The following is a 26790-nucleotide window of genomic DNA, read 5'->3' as shown; positions in this document are numbered from 1 at the left end:
GTATTCAATTTGCTATGTGATTGGGCGATGTTTAAAATCTTAATAAACTTCTGTAATCATACACTTTGTATTTAGGCGACGAATAATAAAGCAGTGGACCTGTTTTGATCGATACCACCAAATAAATGAGAATGACGTCACAACCTCACCTGGTAAAAATGACGCTTCTTGGAGAAATGTGGTTCGAAAGTACCATCTACAGCCATCACCAAACTCAACAATGTAGTCGTCGTCAGTAATCTCTTCTGCAACCAAGCCAAATCGAAGGAGGCGTTTCACTTCTTTTTTGGGCAACTGAAACACAAAGCAAGTACGATGTACTTTTTAATACCAAAGCAAAATATTTGCACCATTTGTGTTTCCTGTTGCTTTTGCATGATAATATGGGGCGGGAAATTTTTGTTTTATTGTAATGCCAGAAATGTATTGAGCAAATGCAGGTTGGTCCGCTGGATTCTAAAGTTGTGTGGGATTCAGAAAGTTCTCGAAATACAAATTGGCGCTGATAAAACTACGTGCAGCCACCTCCAATATCGAAAATGCGGTTTGAAAGAACCAAACAAGACACAGAAAGCGGTTAAACAAGATCACTATGTTCTTCAGCAGCCCATGGATATAACTTCGAACGTGATGTGGGTTTCGTTTGCTATATTTCCAGAACAGAAACTGCGGGGGCAACTAATCTTTTTTTTTGCCTAAAAATGCCCGATCAATTCTCGCTGAGGCACGAAAAACTTTTTCTTTTGCGTTTTTAATACTCCGTCAGTACTGAAATGATGTACATTTCATTGATCAAGGACAGCTAAGCGAAACCGGACCAAGATGATTTTTTTGCGGACGGATTTATTACACAGCTACTATGTTCACAGTAGCTGAGTAAATTATTCCCGTGTTTGAGTGCGGTGATTTTAAATGTGGTAGCATTTGGGCATATCACCCAATTGTTTTGCGAGGATGATCGTGGTTTTGTCAAGATGAGCTTTTATAAGATGACAATACCGATTTTGCGAAAAACAAGACAGGAGCCGCTAAAACAGGCCCTCCGCCCTGCCATGGCAAACAGGACTCGGGGTGTACAATTCCGGTAGGGGCCTCATTATTTATGAGACGCAAAGTAATGTGTCGTGTGCGATAAAAGCTAAGGAGCCAGTCCCTCCGACGTGCAATTAAGGCAGTTAAGTTAAGACACTCAAATAAATGAAGTGTGCCATAAAATAGGATAATTGTAAAGTTCCATAAAATTCCATGGTCTTCTGTAATTACAAGTAGCACACTCAAATAGTGTGTGGAGCGTCGCACAGGCCACATATGTGGGACTGTGATTTCGCTAGATCTACGAATACGCTGCGTGTGGAAATTACTCTCAGTGTGCGCGGGAATATTATGGTATATCAATTTTTTTTGTCTCTGGTGCATCTTCGAGTAATAATAAATGCTTTTCTTGTGCGTGTGATGATTGTAGTGCACTTGCAGCATTCGCGAAATCCGCTTTGTTTCTGCGGCTCTGACATAGTAGAAAAAGTCTTGCACACCTAGTCAACTACGAAATGCGGCTTCAGCGGCGATTGCATTGCCCATTTTATTTTCCATCCATCATTGTGAACCCGTCCCACAAACCTAAGTTTTGATGATCATAATTAGTGTCAGAGAGGGGCAAAGACGATTAGATGAAAGTAGGGTTCGGTAAAACTTACACGGGTAAAAAATAAAAGTAAAAATAAATGTCATGTCCGATAGATAGTTCCAGGTTGCGACTATGCGAGATATGAAACCAGCTAAAAAAATATATCAGTACAAAACAAATTAAAACAATTATGCAGGGTCAATGAGGTGATACAGAAGTGCGCTGAGTATACTGAATTCCTATATATAGCCTTCATAGATTATGAGGAACCATTTTACTCGGTCGAAACCGTAGCAGTCATTCAGGCATTACGGAACCAGGGGGTAGATGACCATTATGTAAAAATACTAGAGAATATCTACAATGGGTCCACAGCTACCATCGTCCTCCATAAGGAGAGCAGCAAAATACCTATCAGGAAGGGCGTCAGACAAGGAGACACAATCTCTCCAATGTTATTGACAGCATGTTTACAAGAAGTATTCAGAATGTTGGATTGGGAACATGTGGGAGTAAGAATTAATGGAGAATACTTCAGTAACCTTACATTTGCTGACGACGTTGCCTTGCTATGTAACTCGGGGGATGAATTGCAAATCATGCTTTCCGCACTGGACGAACAGAGTAGAACCGCGAGCCTGAAAATTCATATGCAGAAAACTAAAGTAATAATCAATAACCTCGGAACAGCACAGCGATTTGAGATAGGTAGCGATGCAGTAGAAGTGGTAAGCGAATATATCCACTTAGGCCACGTTGTGCCCTCAGATCCCAACCATGAGGCTGAGATAATTAGAAGGATCAGAATGGGGTGGGGTGCATATGGCAGACATTCTCAGATAATGAATAGCAGCCTACCATTGTCGCTGAAGAAGAAAGTGTATGACAGCTGCATCTTACCGGTACTCACCTACGGGGCAGAAACCTAGAGGCTCACTAAGAGGGTTCAACTTAAATTGAGAACGACTCAGCGTGCAATGGAGCGGAAAATGATAGGTGTAACATTAAGGGACAAGAAGAGGGCGGAGTGGGTCAGGGAACAAACGCGTGTTAAGGACATACTAGTAGAAATTAAGAAGAAATGGACGTGGGCAGGGCATGTAATGAGAAGGGAAGATAACCATTGGTCATTAAGGGTAACAGAGTGAATCCATAGGGAAGGCAAGCGTAGCAGGGAGCGGCAGAAAGTGAGATGGGCAGATGAGATCAAGAATTTTGCAGGGATAAATTGGTCGCATTTAGCACAGGACCAGGGTAATTGTAGATCAATGGGAGAGGTCTTTGCCCTGCAGTGGGCGTAGATAGGTTGGTGATGATGATGATGATGATGATGATGATGATGATGATGATGATGATGCAGGATCACATCTTTGATGACAAGAATGACAGGTGGTGTAGAACATTCAACCTGTACAATTCTAGAAAATGTTTACGTCATGTTGTATTAGGTATACATCACTAAATCAGTGTGTGAATTATAGATAGCTCATCCCCGATGCCGTTACAGGGTTCTTAGCAATCCAGTTAGCAAATGTCCGCGTGCTGCATGGGCGTGAATGAACTGTAACCTCCCCATGGAAACATCAATGAGTGTATTGTGTGTGTCGCTGTTTTCTCGTCCAAGGCGTGGGTTTTTACATGAACCTTGTTGTCTCCCTGTTTGCCCCATTATGATTCCAATGTTTTACTAGCAGACCTGCTTAAGCTTTTGGTGCGCCGTCCATGCGCACAAAAAATACCAAGAAAATGCCGAGCGAAAAATGCTACGACAAAGGGAGAAACCGGCATTGGCACGCTGTGCCATGCTAACGGGACGTAGAACACCACGAACAGCATAGCGCACACCCCGAGTGTTGGAGCTACTATGGTCGCCCATTGCATCATCCTTTCTTCTGCCATGGTTTGTGTATTCTATCGTGTCACCGCATAACATGTTACGCAACTACTTGGTCATGACAAAGGTAGACCTTGATTTCTCTGCTTCACGATAACAACAGCGAGAAGTCGTTTGCACAGATATACCTGGTTCGGGCGGCTAAGATCAAGTATCTCCAGCCGACCCGGCTCGCGATGGCCAACAGCGAAATTTAAATGACGATATGTCTAACCTGCACGAAGCTGTGGCCTAAATGTTGGAGGAACGTCGGGACGCGGATTATTCCGAAGTGTTCAAGGCGCTCGCTTTGAACATGCTCAAGGCGGTCGAGATGTCGGCCTAGGGAGCCGTTTGGCTTCTCACCTGCGAGGACATGGCCGTGAATAGTCGGGGAGTCGTTGACTTTCCCCGGGCTTCCGCTAGGAGCGAGTTCGAGTCCGCAAGACCAACAAGGAGCTCAAAAAACTTCCTGCCAGATAAGGATGCCAGCTCTGCTTTTAAACACGATAGTCTTTCTTGGGCTACTTAAACCCAGAAACTTTGGTCTGTCGGTATGTCTGTCTGTCTGTCTGTATGTATGTATGTCTGTCTGTGTCTGTCTGTCTGTGACTCGATTCAGCCACCCGGTCAAAGTAAAACAATGTCTGCGAAATATTCTTATATAGTCACAGCTAAATCTACCCGTCTAGGTCCGGTGTAATGTTCATACTTATCAAAATTGTTGAAGAATAGCAAGACATTACGCAAATATAAGACAACAAATTAATACACAAATGACATTTATAAAAAAATCATACATGTTCGATTTTCGCAAGATTAAGTACTTCATCAACTGCAGAAAAAAATCACTCCGCCGTCTCCTGCTGTAGCCCTCGCCACTATAGCTTTTGGCGCCATGTAAAGAAATCAAGCGGCAACAGTTACGGAAGGTTCCACCAGATAGCTTCCACGTTCTGCTTGCAACGCACGTGGAGTAGGGAAACGCGGTTCTATAAACGCTGAAGTAGGGCGCCTCGATTCACGCGCGTCTTTGCCGTACGGCAGCGTTGGCATCGAGACACCCGGCCTCGAGCAGTGGAACGCTGTAAATTTAAAATGATTTAAGCAAACCTTTGGCGTATTTACCTTGGCAGGAGGGCGACGCAAGAGGAACAACATGAGAGGTAAGCACGAAAGCGATGGGAGGCATTTACTTGGCAAAAGTCGATAAAGACTATCGTCTTTTGTCGACATTTGCAACGAAAGGAGCAGGTACATGGCCAATATTTTTCTGCAGTCTTGCACCACCAGTGCAAGCTGCGCCAGTTTTTTTTAGCACTTTTTGGGCGCGTATCCTGATGTCTGTCTTGGATACTGTTTTTATTTGTACTCTCTTCTTAAGCGCAGCAGGAACGGCCCCTTCGTCCTTCACCTTCTTAAAAAGATCACATAGTGACCTGGAACCTAGCGCACAGTCCCTTCACGCTTTTTTTGTATTGGCAGACACAAGAGTGGGAGACAAGGGGTTGAAAATGTGGCTTTTACAAGGCATTCAAAACTTCTGTGCACACACGGAGCAAAAGAAACAGTGAGTGCAGATAATGGAATAAGAAATTTAAGATTAAACGACATAATTTACACAAAACGTGCACCCTTTTGCAAAGAAGTTATACTGGTGTTTACCTGGGGTGTTCCACGTGCATTAAGGTTTATGCACTGAAGCCGACACGAACGTGGCTTTTGAAGCGTTGGTGTAAAATATTACACAATGGTATATCCTCTTAAGAAACAAATATTCCTCTGTATTCATGCTTCCAGACACTTTCTTTATTATTTACACAACGCACAACTTGCAATGTACAACGCAGAAATTGAATTATCAAAAAATTGGGTAAACGTAGGTTTGTCGTTAAATCAAGAAAAGACAACTAGATCAAAATCCTCCTTCCTCACCGCGATGTAGAAACACAAGAAATATGCTTCAAGTGGTCTGTGACTCCACGATCGCGAACACTTGAATGATAAAAATAAACCCCTTGAACATGAACTTCAAAAAGAATGCCATCATAAAAGAGCTGCGATGTGGATCTACTGCTAACAATAAATTCGAAACGTGTTTAGTCGTGGATAAATTTTAAACATAATATAACAAGTACACAAGCTTTCGGATGTTTTTAAGCCCCATTCATAGCACCCGACTTATGGACCTTTGACCGGGTAGGGCGAGGATCACTACAGGCAAGGCGAACCGACAAAAACACCTTGAGAGTCCAGCATCTGTAGTGCCGTTTTTCTGCATGATTCATACACAACACTCCCGTAGTTCATTTGTGACCGTAAATAGCCGGCAAAATACACAACAGGTGCTTACGTAGGTCTTAGAGTGGTGGAAGAGGAAGTCTAGGACATTCGCTGTTATAGGCATTTTTGTTTGAGATTGAAGGGGAGTGGTAATTTGAGTTTTTCGCTTAGGAGAAGAATAAAAAATTAGGAGTGGCTTAGCGCGGCTATGCCACCATATACGTAGCGTGAGTTAAGGTTCAGCTGGTTATTCTTAGCATTCCTGGTTGTCTAGGATTAGCTTGATTATCATGCTTACTGCTGCTTCAATGACACACGTGGTACACGCATTATGTGACGCATGTATATTTATAGAGCGGCTCCGGGGCAGCGTCACCAATTACTCCAGAGCTAAGCTGGCTCCACAGGCGCACGTCGGTGTTGCTGCGACGCACGAGCCATCAGTTCGACACCCGGCCACTCCTCTCATGATCATCAAGTGGACCGGGCCGACACGCGCCACGCTTGCGCAGCACGGCGATGCTGCTACGCACGAGCCATCGGTTCCACACCCGGCCACCCCTCGCATGATCATCAAGTGGACCGAGCCGCCACGTACCGCGCTTCCGCAGCACGGCTCTCCAGGAGCCACGCGAAACTGCTGAACCTCGGCCAGTGTAGCTCACGCTACAAAGGTGCGTTCCTTTTGGACAGGAATGCAGAGACCATTTATTTTTACGTCACGATGCAGACAGATACCTCGACTGTTAGCTTGTACAACGCAAGTGCTTTCTTCGGGATTAGGTGTAAAACTGTTTTTATCCAACCAGTTAGAAACCATCATTACACCAAGCCGTGCTTTACATTCTCAAATGGAAAGCTCGAATTCTTAAAGGGCATGTTCACATCGTCCAAGCGCATACAACAGAAATTGGTGGTGGCTATGCCTTCTAAAGCGAGTTTTTCTTCACTGAAAACAGTCTGCCGCATGAAACTTTACCTTGACAGACACTACTTTCTCGCCTATACAGCCAAAAAAATACTGCACGAAATTTAACATGAGATATGCTTTTCGGCCCTCAGCTTTCGAGGGTACATTACGCGTTTTCTGATGAACGAAGACTTTATGTTGCTTACGATGTCACAGCGTCATACGCCGTCAAAGACCAAGAAACACGTTCTGCTGTCGTACTTACAAACTAAAGGGTCTTATAAGTACAATTGTGGGGCCACAAGTTACAAATAACGGGTCACCTGGCCCCAAACCCTGCTGACAGCTTTTGTTGGTGTATGTGTTGTTTATTGGCGCAAGAGAAACTTGTCCAAATAGCGCTAAATACCAAGGTTTTCTATATTTATCAAAGGGTGTACTCGGTTAGGTAATACCGTAAAAAATGGTGTAGAGGGACATTTCATAAAAAGCAACCTATTGGTGTAAAGGGCGATACTGCTAAGCACTAGAATTGGTGAATGGAAATGCAGTGCCAGTTTCAGTGATTACCAAGAGAGCCGATGAGAGAGCCGAAAAGAGGGACCAAGAGAGCCGAAGAGAGGGAACCGATGAAAAAACTACGGCCGATACGAACTTATTGGAAAATTCCTACGCTAAATAAATACTCTGAAACACGATTGCATGCAGACATCGGATGGTCTGCGAGGAAATGTGCTGGGTGAACTTGGATGTGGTGCGTGAAGAGATCTGGAAAATGTTTGCGTCTGCCAGCGTCCTGTTCTTTGCATTCAAAAAGGTGCTTGTCGACATCTCGAACAATTTCTTCTTTGTGTGCCGTTGAAAAGGCAAGTATTTGCGCCATGTGTGTGTGTCCTATACGTATTGATTCATTGATTGAAGGGTTTAACGCGCCGACGCAACGCAGGCGATGAGGCGCGCAGTAGTGGAGGGCTCCGGATTAATTTTGACCACCTGGGGATCTTTATCGTGCGCCGAAATCTCGTACACACGGGCGTTTTTGCTTTTCGCCTCCATCAGAAAAGCGGCCGCCGCGGCCGGGAATCGAACCCGCGACCTCGTGCTCAGCAGCGCAACGCCTTAGCCACTGAGCCACCGCGGCGGGTTCCTATACGTATCCTGCAAAGTGTAACTTCAATATCTCTGTTCCGTTTGTCATTTATGTATGTGCCTAAATTTTAGGTTTAATTGCATGGAGTTTCTTCTCTGTTTGTGTCCCATTCTTCTTGTCACTGCTTGCAATGTTTTTGCTGATGAAAGCCTTTAGATCAATGTAGCATAGTATGTCACGTCGACGTCATCACGGTAGCTTGCGGCAGCTGCTTGTCCGTTCGCCGGCTCAATGGCAACTATTCCACAATGGGCGCCGACCCAACAGATTGTCATTTGGAGTTCCATGGAGTAAGAGCAGACATAATATTCTTTAGAAGCCGGTTGAAAGATGTACTTTTTTGGCTTTTACCAGATGATAAAGTGGTTAGACCACTAAGAGAGTCTGTGCATATAACTGACAGAAGTATTACGCTTTGCATTGCGTATTAAACAGAAATCGTAATAATTTACGCTTGTGGTGTGAATAGGCTTGCGTTTGGGTTCATTTTTTGAGCAAACGTTTGGCCCAAGTGTAGCGCATGCCACTGCAGAGTATATTTTTGATGCATCAGTGCAGATGCATGAAACGCATTTTATGCTAATAAGAATACCCGAGTCACGATTATAATCTTGCATTGTCGCTTGAAAAGGGAGCCTGTGACTTCGATGGCACGATAAAGTACGCAAGCATATGCACCCTTCCTTCCTTATGAAAAGCCATTGCTATGCTTTCCTTCCAATACCTGGGGAAGCGCCCTCCCAGAAACAATAGAGAGTTTTAGATGACCGTTTTCGACGTTCCGCTCCGGTACCAGCGATCCGCTCAGTGAAACCGGAGCCAATGCTTTCCCGGCCAGGCGCGCCACGCATGCACAATGGCGCTGCCGCTTTCTATCGGAGCGGAGCGGACCATGAAAAACCATCAGCTAAGACTCGCTAATACTAGTACCCGCCAAAACCCGTTTTGCCACTATACCAATTCGTATAACACAAATGGACGTTTCTTTTTACATTATCTGATACTTTGGTTCACCATGGTGTACTGCAGAATAGACAATTCTCACTTGCAGGCACTATATTTACCCCTATCGGAGCCATGTGGTTATAGAAAACGTCGGTAATTCGTTGTTTGTACTATTCGGAACACAGTTTACGTCATTAGTGTGCTTCAACGACTTTTACAGCAGTCCCTAAGCATTGGTATATTTCCTCGTGACTGGAAGGTATGGAAAGTGGTTCCCGTTCATGAATCTGGTGATATACATTCTTCTGAAAACTACCATCGCATTTCACTAACAAGCACACTTGCAAACTCCTTCAACATATGATATATTCAGCACTAGTTAAATATCTTGAGTCGAGTTTATTTTTCACTTGGAGTCAACATGGTTTTAGAAAAACGTTCCCTTGTTAGCCTTCACTAATGACTTTTTTGTAAATAACGACCTTGGATTTCAAACTCACAGCATATTTATTGACTTCGCTAAAGCTTTTGACTGAGTACCTCACAGCCTATTAATTTTCAAGCTTGCTCAACTAAAACTTGACCATCTAGTACTTGCATGGATAACAGACTTACTGTCTAACTGAACTCAATACGTTTTTACTAATGACTCCACGTCTCCTACCTGTGTTGTAACATCTGGTGTTCCCCAAGGATCGGTATTAGGGCCTCTACTTTGTCTGATATTTAATAACGACTTACCCGACTGTGCTAAATTCTCGTCGATAAAATTGTTTGCGGATGACTGTGTAATTTATAACAAACTTTCTTACTCCTCTGACGTTCAACATCTTTAAAATGACCGTAATAGCATTACTAATTGGTGCAATAACTTGTGCATGCAATCAAATGTTTCGAAGTGCAAAACTATGCAAAGATGTCGTCCGACTGATCAAGCAAATGCTTCCCTGTATTTCCTTGATAACATTCCCTTGCTCCCTGTTAATTGCTGTAAGTATCTAGGGATTCACATTTCTAGTTACCTTTCTTGGAATACCCACATAAAATACGTTATAAATAATGTTAACCACATGCTGGGCTACTTACGTCGCAGTTTTTCATCCGTTTCTATCTCCGTGAAACTTACTCTGTACAAAACACTTGTTCGTCCCAAATTAGAGTGCGCATCCGCATTATGGGATCCTGATCTGGTCACGCTCACTCATTGTTTGGAATCAATTCAAAATCGGACCGCTCGCTACAACTTATCGTCCTATTCACGTACTACCAGTGTTTCGTCAATGAAAAAACAGTTAACCTCGCTGGCCTGTCACTGTGCCGTAAATGCTCCCGTCTGTGTCTATTTCACAAAATATATCACCATAACCCTACCTTAAAAGAAAAAGTTATTACCCCACCTCGTTATATCTCACCTCGAACGAACCATAGTTGAAAAGTCAGCTTGCCGTCTTGTCGTACTAACCTGTATAAAAAAAAGTGCCTCCATTTTTGCAGCCGCCCCTTTCCATAGAGGCGCTTTCCCTAGCAAAGCGGGTGAACTTCCCAAGTCCCAAGTCCCCCGGTAATGGCGCAACGAGGCATGATGGCCGGGGGCCCCGCCAGGTCGACAAGAGTCAGGGGCCCCTCGCAAGGGTAAAGGACCCCTTCCCGGCGTGAATTCCCCTTTCAAGGGTCCACCCTCGACCAGGGACGCCTGTACCCACTAAAGAAACCAGTGGGTGCCCAGCGGTACGGCGATTTCAACCTGGTACTTCCCGCATACGAGGCGAGTGCTCTACCTCTGAGCCGTTGCTGCGCTTCAGAAGTTACGACCCCTTCCACCGGAGCATTTCCCGAGAAACTCAGGTAACTTCCCAAGCACGAGATCCCCTGTGCATGGGGTCCTTGTACCAATTTTGTTACTGGTTGGTGCCCAGTGGTACCAAAGTACCAACCACGTTCTTGTAAACAATGATACGGTCCGGCGTGGTATTACGGTTTCTAGGATACCCCGCATGGAAGGCGCCTGTACCCATTTTTATTCTGAACTGGTGGGTGACCAGCGGCTGAAGTCTGGGAGGAGCAGCCTCCCACGTATGCTGCAGTGGTAGAACGGATCCAAGCCCTTTATCCCCTGCCGAGGCAGTACAGTGGGCGCTTGTGCCCTTTCGACTTGTGGGTGCCCAGCAGTCGCGGACCCCGGCCTAAGAGGTTCGAGGGACTTCCGACGTGACCTCCCGCGGCTGCTTGTGGTCAAGCTCCAAGCGCCTATTCCCACGTCCAAGGCGTCCAGAGGCTCCGGAGACGCTTGTACCCTTAAAGAAACCGGTGGGTATCCGCCGGCCGAGAATTCCAACCAGGAACCTGCCGCTTACGATACGAGCGTTTTATCACTCGACCATCGCCGTCAGGCGAGTTTTTTTGCTATATAATGAATCATTTATTCCTAAAACAAATGTACAATGGAACCACCTCCCCGCCACCATCGCATCCATTACTGATACAACCCTTCTCAAAACTACTGTACATAACGCCTATTCTTCGTAGAATATCACAGCAGATTGCGTATTTTTCCTTGTGTAAATATTGTACGTTCATTGCTGCCATACGCGTATCTTAATCATTCTACTGTTGTAAACAGTGCACGTTATTTTCTCTTATGTTTCACCACTCCTTTCTGTTGTGCCTTATCGGCCCTGAAAGTACCTGAACTAAATAAATACATTCCCATCGGACGTTTTTGTCTGTAGGTAATATGGATAACTACAAATCAGTTTTACCACAATCCAGCGGAGACCCCAGCGGCACCGGGGTAGGCCAATTAACCAAATAGGTATAGTTATTATTGAATTCATCTTTTTCATACTTCTTGTTTCTCTTTCAATTTTACTCGGCCAGTTAATTATGTCCTCGTGCACTTTTTAACTTTGTTAACCTTCCCAACTGTCCACATTTTTGCCTATGCAGTGCGTTACATGGTTGGTGATTTCAAAACTTCCGCAAGAACGCTTAGTCGAAAAGTTAAAACATTAAAATTTGCTACCCGGAAGACGTTTCAGCATATGATTATATGTCTGATTAAAGAAATCCGCAGGAGCATAGATAGAAATAGGTAGAAATCAGTTCCATCGAGTCGCTGAACCTGTTCTAAAAACCAAATAATACCACCACCGGCACAGATACGTGGGGTGGCTGTGTCAGGCTTATAATTGATGGAATAATCCTGAAACAGGGCTCCTACGGGCGGCGTGTGGTTTCGGAAAGTCTCAACAAATTGCACGCGCTGTTTGAAAGGGAAAACGAAACGAGTTCAAATAAAGCTTCTTTCTCTCCCTCTCTGTGTATCTGATCACTTTCATAGGAGTGTAATACGAAAAAAATCGTTCGCTACTTTGTATGTTTGCTACAACCAAATGTTGAAAATAGTTAACCCACATTTCTATGGGGAGCATTTGTAAGCAAAAACAAATTGAAAACATCAGCGGGCTCAAACAACCTAACTACAGAAAACACAGAATTCCCCTAAAATCTTAAGTCCTCAAATTCTGTGTTTGCTGCGGAGAAATCTTTAGAAACAGTTTTTACACATCAGTACAGTAAAAGCTCGTTCGTTCAAACTGCGAGGGGACGCCACCTGTGCTCGATATAGTTAAAGTTTGAAGCAACGAAATTGAAGAACCAAAGCCGTACAATATGACTAGGAAGCAATAGGACATGTGAGCAGTTGAATGCTTCAAGAAGTGCGCGCGTGAAGCCTGCCTTATATCTAAGGCCAATGCCAACCCGTTTTGATCAACGGGGCAATGTAGCGAAGGCATCCTCATCGCGTCCAAAGCTGAAAACGACATGGGCGACATTACTTCCGCTCATTACTTCCGAGCGATGAACACACTGGTGCTTTATCCGCCCTCTGGACGTGGTCACTGAAAGCGATATGTTCTACACTTCTAACCTAGTAAATGATGCCATCTGTGAGCAGGCCCGACGCGTTGAACTCGTATGGACATGTGGGGCTTCTACCCTACTAAACTTCCCTTTGTTTTTCTCCTTTCGAGGGACCTCACGTTCCCTTTTACGTCAAAGTAGCCTGCACACTGACTTGATGCCGACCTTACAAACGAACACACCAGTACTGCTCTCTCTGCGGGGAACTTGGCCATTGACCCGACGTATGCCCCACTCGGGATAGAAAAATCTGCTCCCCGTGTGGTTTGGACAATAAGCTGCCTGCACGTGACACTGCGTTTCTAAGTGCAAACTATGTGCTTTGTCCCACGAAACCGCAAACAAGGACTGTAAATGCCGTCTAAAACTCACCCCACCAGCACGTCCCCAGAAACCAAGCGGAGCAGACCACAACTGCAAACCGAACATCAACCGCTACGCAGAACCCTCAACAAGACAGGGAACGATGGCCCCCTCTTCCGACCCAGCCAAGCCCCACAAAAGAAGCAAGAACAACCGACAAGGTGAGCTGGTCGCAGACGCTAACCAATCCTACCACGGCTCAAACCGTCCCACCGCACCCTACACAATCTCACAACATGCACCAAACACCACAACTCACATCTACCACATTTCAACAGCCATCCACCTCAAAATCCCCCACACAGAACGAGGACAACAATGTTGTAAACCCAGGATGTACTTCAGTGCCCGAGACTGAGCCAAGCATACAACTGATTACAAAACAAATTGAACTTCAATTTGGCATCTTCACGGCAAACATCACAAGCATAAAGACCCTAATGCAGCTCTGTGAAAAGACAAATGAACGCGTAGCTACCCTTGAATCCAGGATGGCACCCTCAGAACAAGCCCTTCGGCAACAAGAGTCGCGCTTCGATCAAGCCCTTCATCAACACTAAACCAAAGTCGAACAAGGTGTCAAGCAGTTACGTACACAGCTCAATAGGATTCATCAGCTACTCTCCGTCTTAGAACAAAAAAGCGATCTAGCCCACAAGAAACAAAAAACATCATCTGAAGACAACGCGCATCTGAATGCCCCCCTCCCTCCGGATGACCAGGCCGTAGAATAATACTCAGGTATACAACAAGCTCAATTTTTGGCAGTGGAATAGCAGATCCCTAACTAATAAAAATCAAAAGTTGCTTCACTACACTCAGTTACACGACCCAGATGTCACCGCGATTTAAGAGGCAGAAACAGACCACAGAAACAAACCATCCGCGTGGTTACAATATCTACTTTACTACGGGCAAGTACCGCACTGTAATCCTCGTCAAGAAAGACCACACAACGGTGCATCACCATTTTTCTTCGTCATTGGAATACACATTTATTGAGCTCCTGCCGAAGACAAAATCCCAAGCAAGCCTCTACATATTAAACATCCACAGTCCTCCACAGGCGTCCCTCGCCTCTTTGAGTCACCTGATACGACTACAAAAACGACAAGGTCAGGGGCAAAAACTCCTCCACTTAGGTGACTTCAATGCTCCCCATGTAGCCTGGGGCTATCACTTAACCACCAAAAAGGGCGCAGACGTGTACAACATGGCGCACAAATTTCAGTTAACTCTCTGGTATAACCTTACCACCCCAACCAGAATAGGAAATAGTGTACAGAACCCCTGATCAAACCTTCTCTTAAACATCAGAACCCTCGAGTGGATACGACTGGATGAGACGTAAGAGACCGATCACTATATAATACAGTGTGTTGTTGCCCATTACAGAACCCCGCAACGCCTCGGAAACGCAAAAATCACTGCCTGGAAAGCATTCCGTGAGGAAACCCAACCGACCAACTTCGATTCCATCGAGCAATGGTCAAAAGGAATTATCCAATCGGTTTCCAAACACACCAAAACAATTCAGCTTACCACCGATAACCCTGACACTGATCCGCATCTCCTACACCTATGGGAGGCTCACAGAAGCATGATCAAGCGGTGGAAAAAAGGAAAACCAACCTGGCCCTCAAGCTCCGCTTGCCTCAAGTTACTGCCGAGGCCACCGAATATGCACATAATCTCAGTAGGCAGAATTGGAACCAATTTTGCGACCACCTACAAGGCACGCTGAGCAACCGGCGAACATGGCACATTCTCCAAAAGCTTATCGGCAATACAGAAACAAAGGCAGCCACATCACACCATATACACCCTCTCATTCACCAATAGCAAGGGGACGACCAACAATTACTCAGAGACCTGGCTGACCGTTCATAGCTCCCATCCCCGCCACCCATCGTCGGCTGCCCGCTTACGCCGGTAACCCCAACCCAGACCTTGACAGCCCCTTTACGGTGGCGGAAATAACCGCAGCTCTTCAGACCCTGACAAGAAACACAACGTCAGGTCACGACAAAGTCAGCAACAAGACACCTACGAACCTGGACTCTCATGCCATAGAGTGGTTGCTGCACTACATCAACGAGCAATGGGAAAATGGTCAAGTACCCGCTTTTTGGAAACGTGCTGACATTAGCTTAATTTCCAAACCTGGAAAACCCATAAACTTCCCAAACCTACGTTCAATTCCCCTGACATCATGCGTAGCCAAGTTATATGAACATATGGTGCACAATAGGCTTGCCCCTTATCTCGAAGACAAGGATCACTGCCCTCACGGCATGTACGGCTTCCGCTCGCACCTTTCTACTAAAGATATACTCCTGCAAATCAAAGAATAGATGCTGGACAATCTAAGCAGCCAACACAAAAGCGCCTTCTTGGCCCTTCACGTCAAAGGGGTCTTCGACAATGTCCCACACCATGCTATATTAGAAGGCCTACAGTCAACCTACTGCGGCGAGCGGACATACAACTTTGTACAAAATTTCTTGACAGACCGCACAGCGACAATTGGCATCCGGAACCCCAGAACAGACAAACTCCCGACATCACCTAAAGGGACACCCCAAGGCTGTGTCATATCCCCTCTACTTTTCAATTTGGCAATGAAAGTCCTTCCCGCACAATTGGATAATATCCCAGGCATCAGTCACCAAGACGCCTTGCAAGAAGCAATTCAAACCACCGAACACTACCTTCGCCGACGTAGCCTGTACTGCTCTCCAGATAAATCCGAATTACTGCTCCTTAAAAAGCGAACCAGAGGTCGACCCCCGGCGCCAATTCCAGATATCGAACTTCGAATCAACAACGCTCCCATCCCACAGGTCAAAACTCTCCGCCTACTACGATTTACGCTACAGCAAGACGGAGCTCGCATGTCAGCGCTCCATAAACTGCAAACCACAATTCATCAATTTCTACATCTCATACGCCATATCACAAATCGCCGACATGGCCTCAAAGAACAGGACACCATTAAAACATTGCAAGCATAAGAAACGAGCAGAATTACGTATGGAATGCCATATCTAGCCTTAAAAAATAACGAAAAAAAACTCAATATCTTGATCCGAACAGCCCACAAGTTTTCTCTCGGTTTACCCCTCACTGCTTCTACAGACAAATTATTGCAATTAGGCCTGCACAACACTTGGGAGGAATTGGCTGAAGCCCACAAAACTAGCCAATTGGAACGCTTAAAACTCACCAAGACAGGAAGACACGCCCTACGAAAACTGGGTTACGAAGTCCCGAAAGAAAAAAACGCTAAACAACGCATTCCTCTACATGTTAGAGAGAACATAACTGTCGCCGCGGTACCAAGAAATATGCATCCGATCCACAACCAAAGCACGATGCAAGGCAAGAGTTCAAGCTCTTCGAACTGCATACAGGAAACGGCCTGACGCATCACTGTACACCAGTCGATCAGCCCACCCCATCAGCATAGTGAATAATCAGGGACCGGGGCTAGCTTCTGTACCTAGCAAGGACATCGACACCGCAGAAGAAGCAGCCATTGCCCTTGCAGCTACTACTGGCAAAGAACATGTCACCATCCTATCAGACTCCCAGACGGCGTGTCGAAACTTTCAAATTGGACGCATTTCATCAACAGCAGCAAAGATGTTATCGGACCACCCTTATTTACCCGAACTTTTTATCGTATGGACACCGGCTCATTCATCACTGGAAGGCAATGAGGTGGCTCATGCCGCAGCCCGAGCTCATACTAACCGGGCGCCTCCTTCTGGGATGTCAGCCAGTCGTACTTCCATAAGCCAAACAAGAGGAATATTCCCCAGAAGGTACAGTGACTTCCTGGCCCACTACCGCTTGAAACGAAGTACCTTTCCGCATTCCCATCTCAACATGTCTCGCGTAGACACGGTCATCTACAGACAGCTAAAACTAACACAGTTCCACAATTATTCATTTATTTATTTATTTATTTATTTATTTATTTATTTATTTATTTATTTATTTATTTATTTATTTATTTATTTATTTAAAACATACTGCAAGCCCATTGAAGGGCCCAAGCAGGAAGGGCATCACAAGGAAAAAAACATTTACGCACACTACACATGGTACACTGATCAAAATAGTTGAAAAATACAGGAATCCACCAAAGTTACAAAAATACGCCATACACGAGGCACACTGTTCGAAATAGATTGTACACATACACAAGAATGCATCGAAAACGCAAAACAATACCATTCAGAATTCCAATAGTTCAAGGGAGTGAATATTGGTCACAGCCGATTCAGTTAGTTTATTCTAATCTGTGATTGTACGCGGGAAAAAGGAAAACTTAAAAATGTTAGTTCGAACGCTATACGTAGTCAGAGATTCGAGGTGTTTATGCTGTGTTTGTCGAGAAGTCGGTGGCTGAAGGAATTCCTTAGGTTTAAGTGAAAGTTTGTTATTTTTAAGCAAGAATAGAAATTTTAACCTTTGAATTTGACGGCGTGCTTGAAGTGTTAGAATGCCATGCTCTTCCATTAATCTTGTCGGCGAGTCACAGGGACGATATTTCGAAAAAATGAATCGGACGGATTTACGCTGTATCATTTCAAGAGCATTAATATTACTTTTAGGGTGAGGATCCCAGACAGTGCAGGCGTATTCCAGTCGCGGTCTAATTATGGATGTATAGGCGAGTAGCTTAACGTTTGCTGGGGCCTTTTTAAGCTTGTGTCTAAGGAAGCAAAGTTTTCGGAAAGAAGCTCCACATGTGTTTGATACGTGTTTGTTCCAGCTCAAGCTATTTGTTATAGTGACGCCAAGATATTTTATTTCTGATACTTGTTCTATCTGTTGTGACGGAAGATTTTAAGGGAAGGACAGTTTATTCTTTTTGTTAGTTATGTGCATAAAAACGGATTTTTTGGCATTGAGCTTCATTCCCCATTTCTCGCACCACGCCTGAACATAATGAAGGTTTCTGTTCAGCATTTGTTGATCTTCAGGACATGTTATTTTGTTGTATAGGATACAGTCATCAGCAAATAATTTAATTTTCACGGGATCACTAATAAGCGTTACAAGATCGTTAATATAAATTAGAAATAATAACGGGCCTAATACGCTTCCTTGTGGAACACTCGAAAGAACAGCAAGCCGAGTAGAGGAATGTTCATCGATGCAAACATATTGGAAGCGGTTCGACAAGTAGGAAGAGATCCAATTAGTTAAGAATTCTGGAAGACCCATCAATTTTAACTGGTGCAATAAATGAACATGGGAAACTAAATCAAAAGTTTTCTGGAAATCTTGAAAAATAACATCAACTTTACCAGTTTTATCAAGAATGCTAGCAAAATCATGAACAATAGAAGTAAGTTGCGTGACCGTGGAAAATCCGTTTCTGAAGCCGTGTCCACAGTCAGATAATCAGTTCTTTCTGTTTAAAAAATTTATAATGTAGTCAGCTATAATGTGCTCGAGAAGTTTACAACAAGAAGAAGTCAGAGAAATTGGACGGTACCCGCCGCGGTGGCTCAGTGGCTAAGGCGTTGCGCTGCTGAGCACGAGGTCACGGGTTCGGTTCCCGGCCGCGGCGGCCGCTTTTCTGATGGAGGCGAAAAGCAAAAACGCCCGTGTGTACGAGATTTCGGCGCACGATAAAGATCCCCAGGTGGTCAAAATTAATCCGGAGCCCTCCACTACGGCGCGCCTCATCGCCTGCGTTGCGTCGGCGCGTTAAACCCTACAATCAATCAATCAATCGAAATTGGACGGTAATTAGTAAACAGCATCTCGTCGCCTTTTTTAAATACTGGAACTATGCGGGCTAATTTCCAATCCTCAGGTACAACACCAGACAAAAGAGATGCTCGAAAAATTATTACTAACAATTGGGATATAATTTCAGCATAACGACGCAAAAAAATATTCGGAATGCCATCAGGACCGGTCGACGCTTTCGTTTTGAGGTTCAACAACATGGAAAATACGCCAGGCTGTGACACAATATCAGCTTCGCTTGCGGATGATAATACGGAGCAAGGCATTGCCTCGTCAGATTTAAGAAAAACGCTGTGAAAATACTTATTGAACTGTTCTGCAATGCTATGCTTATCAGTGATGTCTACGCCCTCATGTAACATTCGTTGGATCGTGTTTTTTTTTTTCTTTTTGCGCAGGAAAGTCCAAAATTTATGCGGAGCGGAGCGAGTAAAGTCTGGCAGGGTCTGTTCAAAATAACGTCGCCTTGCGCACACCACGGCATCTTTGAGGTTAGACTGCGCAACACTGATAATACCCGGACAGGCAGCTTTACGCTTCAAACGCTTGACTTTTCTCAGGGATTGTTTTTACGAGTTTTCCTAACTTTATTTGGTATGAAGGTATTGAGGCAATAAGTACATATTTTCTTTAACCTCGTCCATATGTCGGAGGTATCCGAGCCATTAAAATCACTCAGACAAATTTCAAAATAGTGAAGCACGCTTTTATCCCTCGCACACTAGAAATCTTTTACAACAGTTTTGATCACACGAGGCGTTTCATACTTGGCGTTCACAGGAAAAGAAAACACAACCATGTCATGCTCTAATAGGCCACGTTCCACAGACACATTGAAAGTTTCAATTGACCCGCCGCGGTGGCTCAGTGGCTAAGGCGTTCCGCTGCTGAGCACGAGGTCGCGGGTTCGAATCCCGGCCGCGGCGGCCGCATTTCTGATGGAGGCGAAAAGCAAAAACGCCCGTGTGTACGAGATTTCGGCGCACGTTAAAGATCCCCAGGTGGTCAAAATTAATCCGGAGCCCTCCACTACGGCGCGCCTCATCGCCTGCGTTGCGTCGGCGCGTTAAACCCTACAATCAATCAAGTTTCAATTGATTGACTGACGAACACAAGATCAAGAATTGACGCAGAAGCACCCTGGATACGTGTAGGTTGTTTTACTACTTAGTGCAAATTGTGGGTTAGCATTATATCAAGCAAATCCGGGGAGCTTGTGCAATGAACAGGGGACGGGGAAGGACGATTCCAATCAATTCCCGGTAGATTGAAATCGCCCACGAGGAATATATTTTCTTGTTTGAACGTTAGCACGTGGTCGCCGAGATCACTTAAGAACATTACTACACTCAATGCATCCGACACTGTACACATACACTTGTGAATTCTGCATGGCGCCATGCACTCTCTACCAAATGGTATGGGAGTGCCGCCACATACCATACCTTGCCAGAAACCCAACCCCTCATTTGAGCAGTGGGAGGGTTGGTTGACCAGCTCCAACCCGCATCCCCAACAACATCTGGTAGATGGGGCGAGACAGGCCGCCAAGACCCAGGGATTCCTGGACTTATGAGGTCCCCCAGCTGGCGGTCAACCCAATAACATTGACTGCTCCATTAAATGTTTATTCTCCCCTCCTCTCACAATTAAATGTCTATGAGAAACAGACACTAGTTTTTGTTTAATTGTGACGTTTAACGCGCCGAAGCTACACAGGCGATGAGGCACGCCGTAGTGGAGGACTCCGGTTTAATTTTGACCACCTGCGAATCTTTAACAGGCGCGGAAACCTCAAACACCGGCGTTTTCGCTTTTTTCGCCTCTATCAGAACAGCAGCCGCCGCGGCCGGGAATCGAACCCGCGTCCTTGGGCTCAGCAGTACAACGCCATAGCCCCTAAGCCACAGCGGCGGGTTAACTTCTTTACCTTAAAATATTTCATTTCTGTGTGTGTGTCTGCGTATGTGAGCAAACTGTATACATGAGGAAATAAAATACTATGTGAAACTTTTAGTCTCGACGGACTTTACCGAGAATGTATGTATACTATAGTGACCGTCGATCGTCTTTACTGTCATGATGATTGTTTCGTGGGTCTTTTTCGTGGAACAGTCCGTCCGAGCCCTGGGCCCGTTTTGCCGTATGCATAGCAACAGCAAACGATCCTGCGGCGCACGCAGGCGCGATCGCTAGCGTATCCCGTTCTGTTACACCGAATATACCCGGCGGAGCACGACATACTCTGCCCTTTTTGCAAAACGGCCACAGGAACTCTGGCACACATCATAGTCGAGTGCAAAGACCTCAAGAACCCCCCCCCCCCCCCCACCTCCCCTTCTCCCAACACCCCGAATCCCCAACCCCCCGAGCGATGGGAGACCTTGTTGTTCAGCCCTGCCCTGCCAACGCAGCTCGCACTGACAGCCATGGGCCACGAGTTGGGTGCCGTGAATAGGGAACAGCCCCGTCTGGTGCCTGCGCGCACCATCGAATTTTTGAGCTCAATAAAGCTGAATCTCTCTCTCCTGCTTAAGTTCCCGGTTATGAATAAGACGCCAATAAGTTGAACTCAGCCACGACAAACAATCCGGTTGCCAGAAAAGCCGACGGAAACGTCACCTTACTTGAGCGCTTGTTTCAGTTTCGGGCAAACGACTTATGATCTAGACAGCGCTTAAGTCGTAGTTGAGAACTTATTCCCATACTTATCGCCTTCGGGCAAACGTGCCCTGGTTTTTGTGTTTCATATCTTCAATTTCGACGTAAAACCCCAAAAGCCTCTCGTCGTCACTTTAAACAAAACACAGTGCCTGGTTTTCTATCCTCCACTCGTTTTCCCCCCCGTCGGGAAGGTCGCGCCAAAAGGCAACGTTTTTTTTTTTTTTTGAAAATACTATTGTTCAGCCATAATATCTGGATTTCTGAGCTCTATTATGTAGCACGGCGAGACAGATTGAGATCCTTAAGCGACCCAAACTTTGTTGGTCACGCATAAAATATGTTTTTGTATTGCGCTTAAGGATAGCGTCACATAATTTAGCGTAATAAATACCAGCAGTCATAGTTTCATTTCAGAGCGTACACCTAAAAAAATTGAAACCAAATTCGCATTCCAACAGACTGCGCAGCCGTCTTCCGAAACACCGTGTGGCCGCTCAACGGCTGCTGAAGCAGCGGCGTCATCGCAGCCGTCTTAAACCACGATTACCATTTACTGACAGCATTCGATGGAATCACGTTTTTAGAGATTGCAGGGTCATCTGAACGCTTACTGATCATACTATTACTTTCCATATCGCCAGGCAGGACGTTAGTTAAAGCAGCTTTCATGAGCTGTGATCACGGCAACTCCGAAGGCGCTCCCAAGCGGGAGCTGGGTGAGCCGTCATTAGAGTACCGCAGGGAGCTAAGAGTTGCGCGACCCCTTTCCGCGCACCACCGTGATGACGTGACTTCGGTTATCCATGCCGCGCAGAGAAGCCCCCACTACGGCTGCGCCGCAGCCGCCGACGCGGGCGGCACCGCGCCCCGCCCAGTAACAGCGGCAGCAGCAGCGTGAGCGACATCCCAGGAATCCAGCGTAGGCATGCGGCTAAAAGTAGGAAAATATTCCACATTTTGATTGGCTCCTAAAATCACTGTCAGTTGGGGACAAAAGTTGGGGACATTTAGGGAATTTGTTGCTGCAGCGAGGAGGCTTGTTGTGGCCTCGCGCGTCGCGTCCTAGGGAATTCCCTGTAAGAAGCTGATTGCCGGCGTCTAGCAGCAGACGACGAGATAAAGGGCTGAAACTGAGGCTTCCTTTTGTAATTATTTCAGTTTTGACGCGTGTCTTGTTTGACGACATTTTTTTTTACGAATGCGGAGCGTGCCTGCCTGACCGTGTCTATGGTATTGCCCCGAGTTTGTCCTGCGCTGGTTCCTTCATTTTTATAAACTTCGACATCTTTTTTCCCTCCGTGTGGCCCTAATATTGCTGCTGCCACACCAACCAATCATCAGACTCGGTGGACATTTTCTTCATTATTTCTCCGGCACTGAATTATCGTTGCTTCTTCCACGAACGATAAGAAAATAAAAAAATTTACACCATCTTCCCGCGAGGGAAACCATGGGTAGATATGACGCATCGTGGGGGGGGACACGCTGCGTAAAATGGAAACATAACAGCAATGGACATGCTAACATAACGGAAACGCAACGGAAACCCACATAGTCTCCATTCAAATCATCGGTGGTCATCGGATGTCATCTGTGGAGCGGCGCGGTGGAACGGCGGCGGAACGACTGAATGGAGCGGCGCAGTTACGGCGGTTATATGTAGCGGAATGAGAGAGAGCAGCGCATGCGCATGTGTTTAACCGAGCGCTAACGCGCGCTGACACACAGCTGGCACGGCGACGGGAGCGAGCGCCAGCGAGCGCTAAACGCAGACGGGGCTGCGGTGAGAGAGCGGCGTTAGCGCGCAGCTGGCGCGGCGAGGAGAATGGGGGAGAGACGTGCGGACTACGCCGACTACGGCGGACAAGGCGAGTTAAAGAGATGCGTCGCATCTAAAATTCCGTGCAGAGCTGCGAGATTTTCTAGACGCCAGCGCGTGTACCGGAGAGAACACTAGTAATCGCAATAGCAGTTTTACTTGCACAGTCTGCCACGTTTCAGCTAAACACAAGGTAGGATGCAATATTTCCCCTTCAAGACAACTTCCAGTTCTGGTCATTCCCAAATGCACATTCATTGACGATCGATGATCTAAACAAATTTGTATTATTGCAGGATGCTTGATTGCTATGACACTACCCTTTGTAGTAACCGATGAAGAGCAAGCATTTGATTGCTTCCAACTTACAGGCTTCAAGAGCAGATGTGAAGGCCAGTATTAAAATACGCAAAATTTGTAGAAACTGGTGTTGTAAAAGAACCTGCAATGTTGCATCTAAATCTTTATCATGCATTCTTGTGATGACCTTCGATATGTTCCTCGGAAAAATGCATAAATTTTCAGCTAGAGAGGTGCAACTTCAAATGGTTGTGAATGGTGACTACCTGGCTGTTGCTTGAACTGCAGCACAAATACCATATAACTGACCAGGGTATGATGACGTGCACGTGCTCGTATATTGTTCTCCATATTATTTCCACGTTCCTGCACTATTTTGTTTTAAAATGTAAAAGGAATATACCAAAGGAACGAGACAGTTTTAGTTTTATTTATTCCAAGTTTCACAGCCAAGGAAGATGACAGGTATCAGATGTGCCCAGCACAAACGTTGTAGTGCATCCAGATACTTGTTGAGACCTCTGTCACTAAAAAGTAAAAAAAGAAATACCATTTTGAAAACTGGTCAAGCATTACACTTATTTCCTTAAGAGCCTTTAATTCAAAATTCAAATGACCAGACAACTTAAACAAGGTATACTATTATGTGTTTCTTGCGTGTAAGTTTTTTAGTATGCGTATGGGCAGTGACGTTTCTGCTGTATCGTTTTCTTTTATTTTTTTCTTGTACGCGCGTGGTAGAATTCTCTTATGTTATTATTCTCCGTTTAATCTCCTGCGCTACCACACCCCTCATTAGTGCCCGAGGGGCCATAAGTGTATCTTGAATAAATAAATATATAGCACCAAATACCTAGAAAAATGGCAACTACAAATTAATGTTCCTGTAGCAGTTAAAACATTTATAAAATGAATAAACTGGCACATTTTCACAAAAAAACCCTAACACAAATAAAAACACGACCACCTCGAACTTTCCTAAAAATTTGGTATACCAGTCTCTTTGAACCAGGCAATAAAACTGTAAACATCTAAACATCTTGCATGCAATTTTGTTTGCACGTAAATTGCAGGCAGCTTAACTTGGGTGTCGCAGAAGCTGTCGCAAAACGATGACTTGCTTGTCTCTATTTTTCTGATTTTGCCTTTCTACGAACAAGTCACATCCTAGAGTCACCATGAGGTTGGTCTACATGTTAACATGTTCCAAAAAAAATGGCCGCGTATCTTCTCCTTTCGTTGCAAATATCGTCAAACGACGATAGTCTTTGTAGACATTTGACAAGGAAATGCCCCTCTTTGCTTTCCCGCTCACCTCTCATGCTGTTCCTATACCGTCGCGCTCATCCCAAGGTAAACACACTAAAGGTTTCCGCAAGGTGATTTGAATTTACCGCGTTCCACTGCTACAGGCCGGGTTACTCGATGCCAGCGCTGCAGTACGGCGGAGACGCGTGTGAATGGAGGCGGCCGACTACAAGGTTTATAGAACCGCGTGGCCGTGCTCCACGTGCGTTCCAAACAGAACGTGGAACCTAGCTAGTGGAAGCTTTCGTTGCTGTTGCCGCGTTATTTTTCATATGCCGCCAGGAGGCGGCGGTTTTCTGCAGTAGATGTAGAATATTATTTGTTATCGAAAAATGTTTTGTTTAATAAAGGAACACTGTAACTATCCCTTGTGTACTAATTTCCTGTCTTATATTTGGGTAATGACTTGTTCTTGTTCAACAAAGTTGACAAGTATGAACATTAAAATCGGGCTTACACGTTTACATTTGGCTGTGAGTATATAGTACTATTGCCCAATATTCGTCTTACTTTGGCCGGGTGGCTGAATCGAGTTACAGACAGACAGACGGACAGACGGACAGACAGACATACACACAGATAGACATACAGACGGACCAAAATTTCTAGGTTTAAGCAGCCCAAGAAAGGCTATCGTCTTCAAAAAAGAAAGCTATTGTATAGTGCTTTTTTCTAACACTATTTTAAAGTTCTTACTCTCACTCCTGCGACACCTAAGGCTGATTCGGCTGGACAGCACTCCTATGTTAACAGCACGTTCTATGGTGGTCCTAAGTGGTAGACAGCAAAACAAAACCCTTTCGGATGAAAGCATGATCCTCTGCCAGGCGAGTGCAAGGGTGGAGATTGCTTGACCTTAGCACGATAATGCCTTCACGACGACTAAGTTCAGTTAGGTGTCCTCAACATTTCAGAGAAGTGCAGAGCAAAAAATGTTTTGAAGAACGACTTAGAAATACTGATGGCCAGAAATGGGCGGCCAGAATGTTACGGCCTCTCTTAACTCCAAACTCAGAACGTCAGCTTAAAACAACTAAAAATTTCTATAAGGAGTAGCACCACTATTAAACGTTCATAACATGATTAGGCTCTACTTAAAGGAGTACTGATATGAAATATCAAAGCTTATATAACAATGCAAAAAGTTGCATTTGGATATGAATATTTTAATAGCAACCGTTCAGTATAACATATTTTAAATCAATTGTAATCTTTGCATGCATCAGAAATCTCAAAATGCACACCCATTTGACGCTGCCATAAGCAAGACACGTCGAGTGCCCAAAACGCGCCCCAAGCTGGCGACATCTGGGCTCCAGTGACTTAACCAACACACCGGCTTCTAATGGCGCACGCTGCACTGCCTTGTGTATCATGTCACAGTTTTGGGACTCATATCATGCGGCCCAGGCGCGTGCAACCACGGGCAGCCTAGGCGTGTTCGCTCACTCTAGCACACGCGTTCAGTCTGACCATTATGCAGCAAGAACAGCGAAATCAAGACTATCGTTCTCTCATGGCGGCTGCCTTGGTGTTCGTTTTGTCGTAGCCGAAACTGACACGAATAAACAAGGCTCAAGATAATTATTTAGGGTACTCTGCGCTTGATCATCTAATGTTTCATTCTATGATTCCTGGGCTGGTAGGCACCCATAGCAATGAGAAAAACGTAGCATGAAAATTTCATACCAGTACTTTTTTCAAATATTTACGTAGACACAGCAACATGGCTTACGGCCCTTTCTGCCAGTTTCTGCCCCCATCTGTCCACCGTTCCTCAGCTGAGAATGAGACTGGTACAAAAAATGCCAATTTTAGATTTGACAAGTTTACAAGCTGAGTGATTAAAATTGAA

General features: G+C 45.2%; 1 protein-coding gene across 7 annotated transcripts in view; it reads right to left on the bottom strand.

Moving 5' to 3' along the window:
• Window positions 1–26790, bottom strand: part of LOC144147085 (uncharacterized) — a 256503-nt gene that overhangs the window by 109005 nt on the left and 120708 nt on the right. For all 7 annotated transcript variants that reach the window (XM_077679133.1, XM_077679135.1, XM_077679130.1 and 4 more), the window contains one exon: window positions 150–294. In XM_077679133.1, the coding sequence (XP_077535259.1) occupies window positions 150–294 (145 nt within the window). The remainder of the gene's footprint in view (window positions 1–149; window positions 295–26790) is intronic.

The sequence above is a fragment of the Haemaphysalis longicornis genome, unplaced genomic scaffold (genome assembly GCF_048455015.1).
Source record: "Haemaphysalis longicornis isolate Haplotype H1 unplaced genomic scaffold, Haemaphysalis longicornis Haplotype H1 scaffold_7, whole genome shotgun sequence".
Lineage (NCBI taxonomy): Eukaryota > Metazoa > Arthropoda > Arachnida > Ixodida > Ixodidae > Haemaphysalis > Haemaphysalis longicornis.
This window is presented reverse-complemented; position numbering and strand designations above follow the sequence as displayed.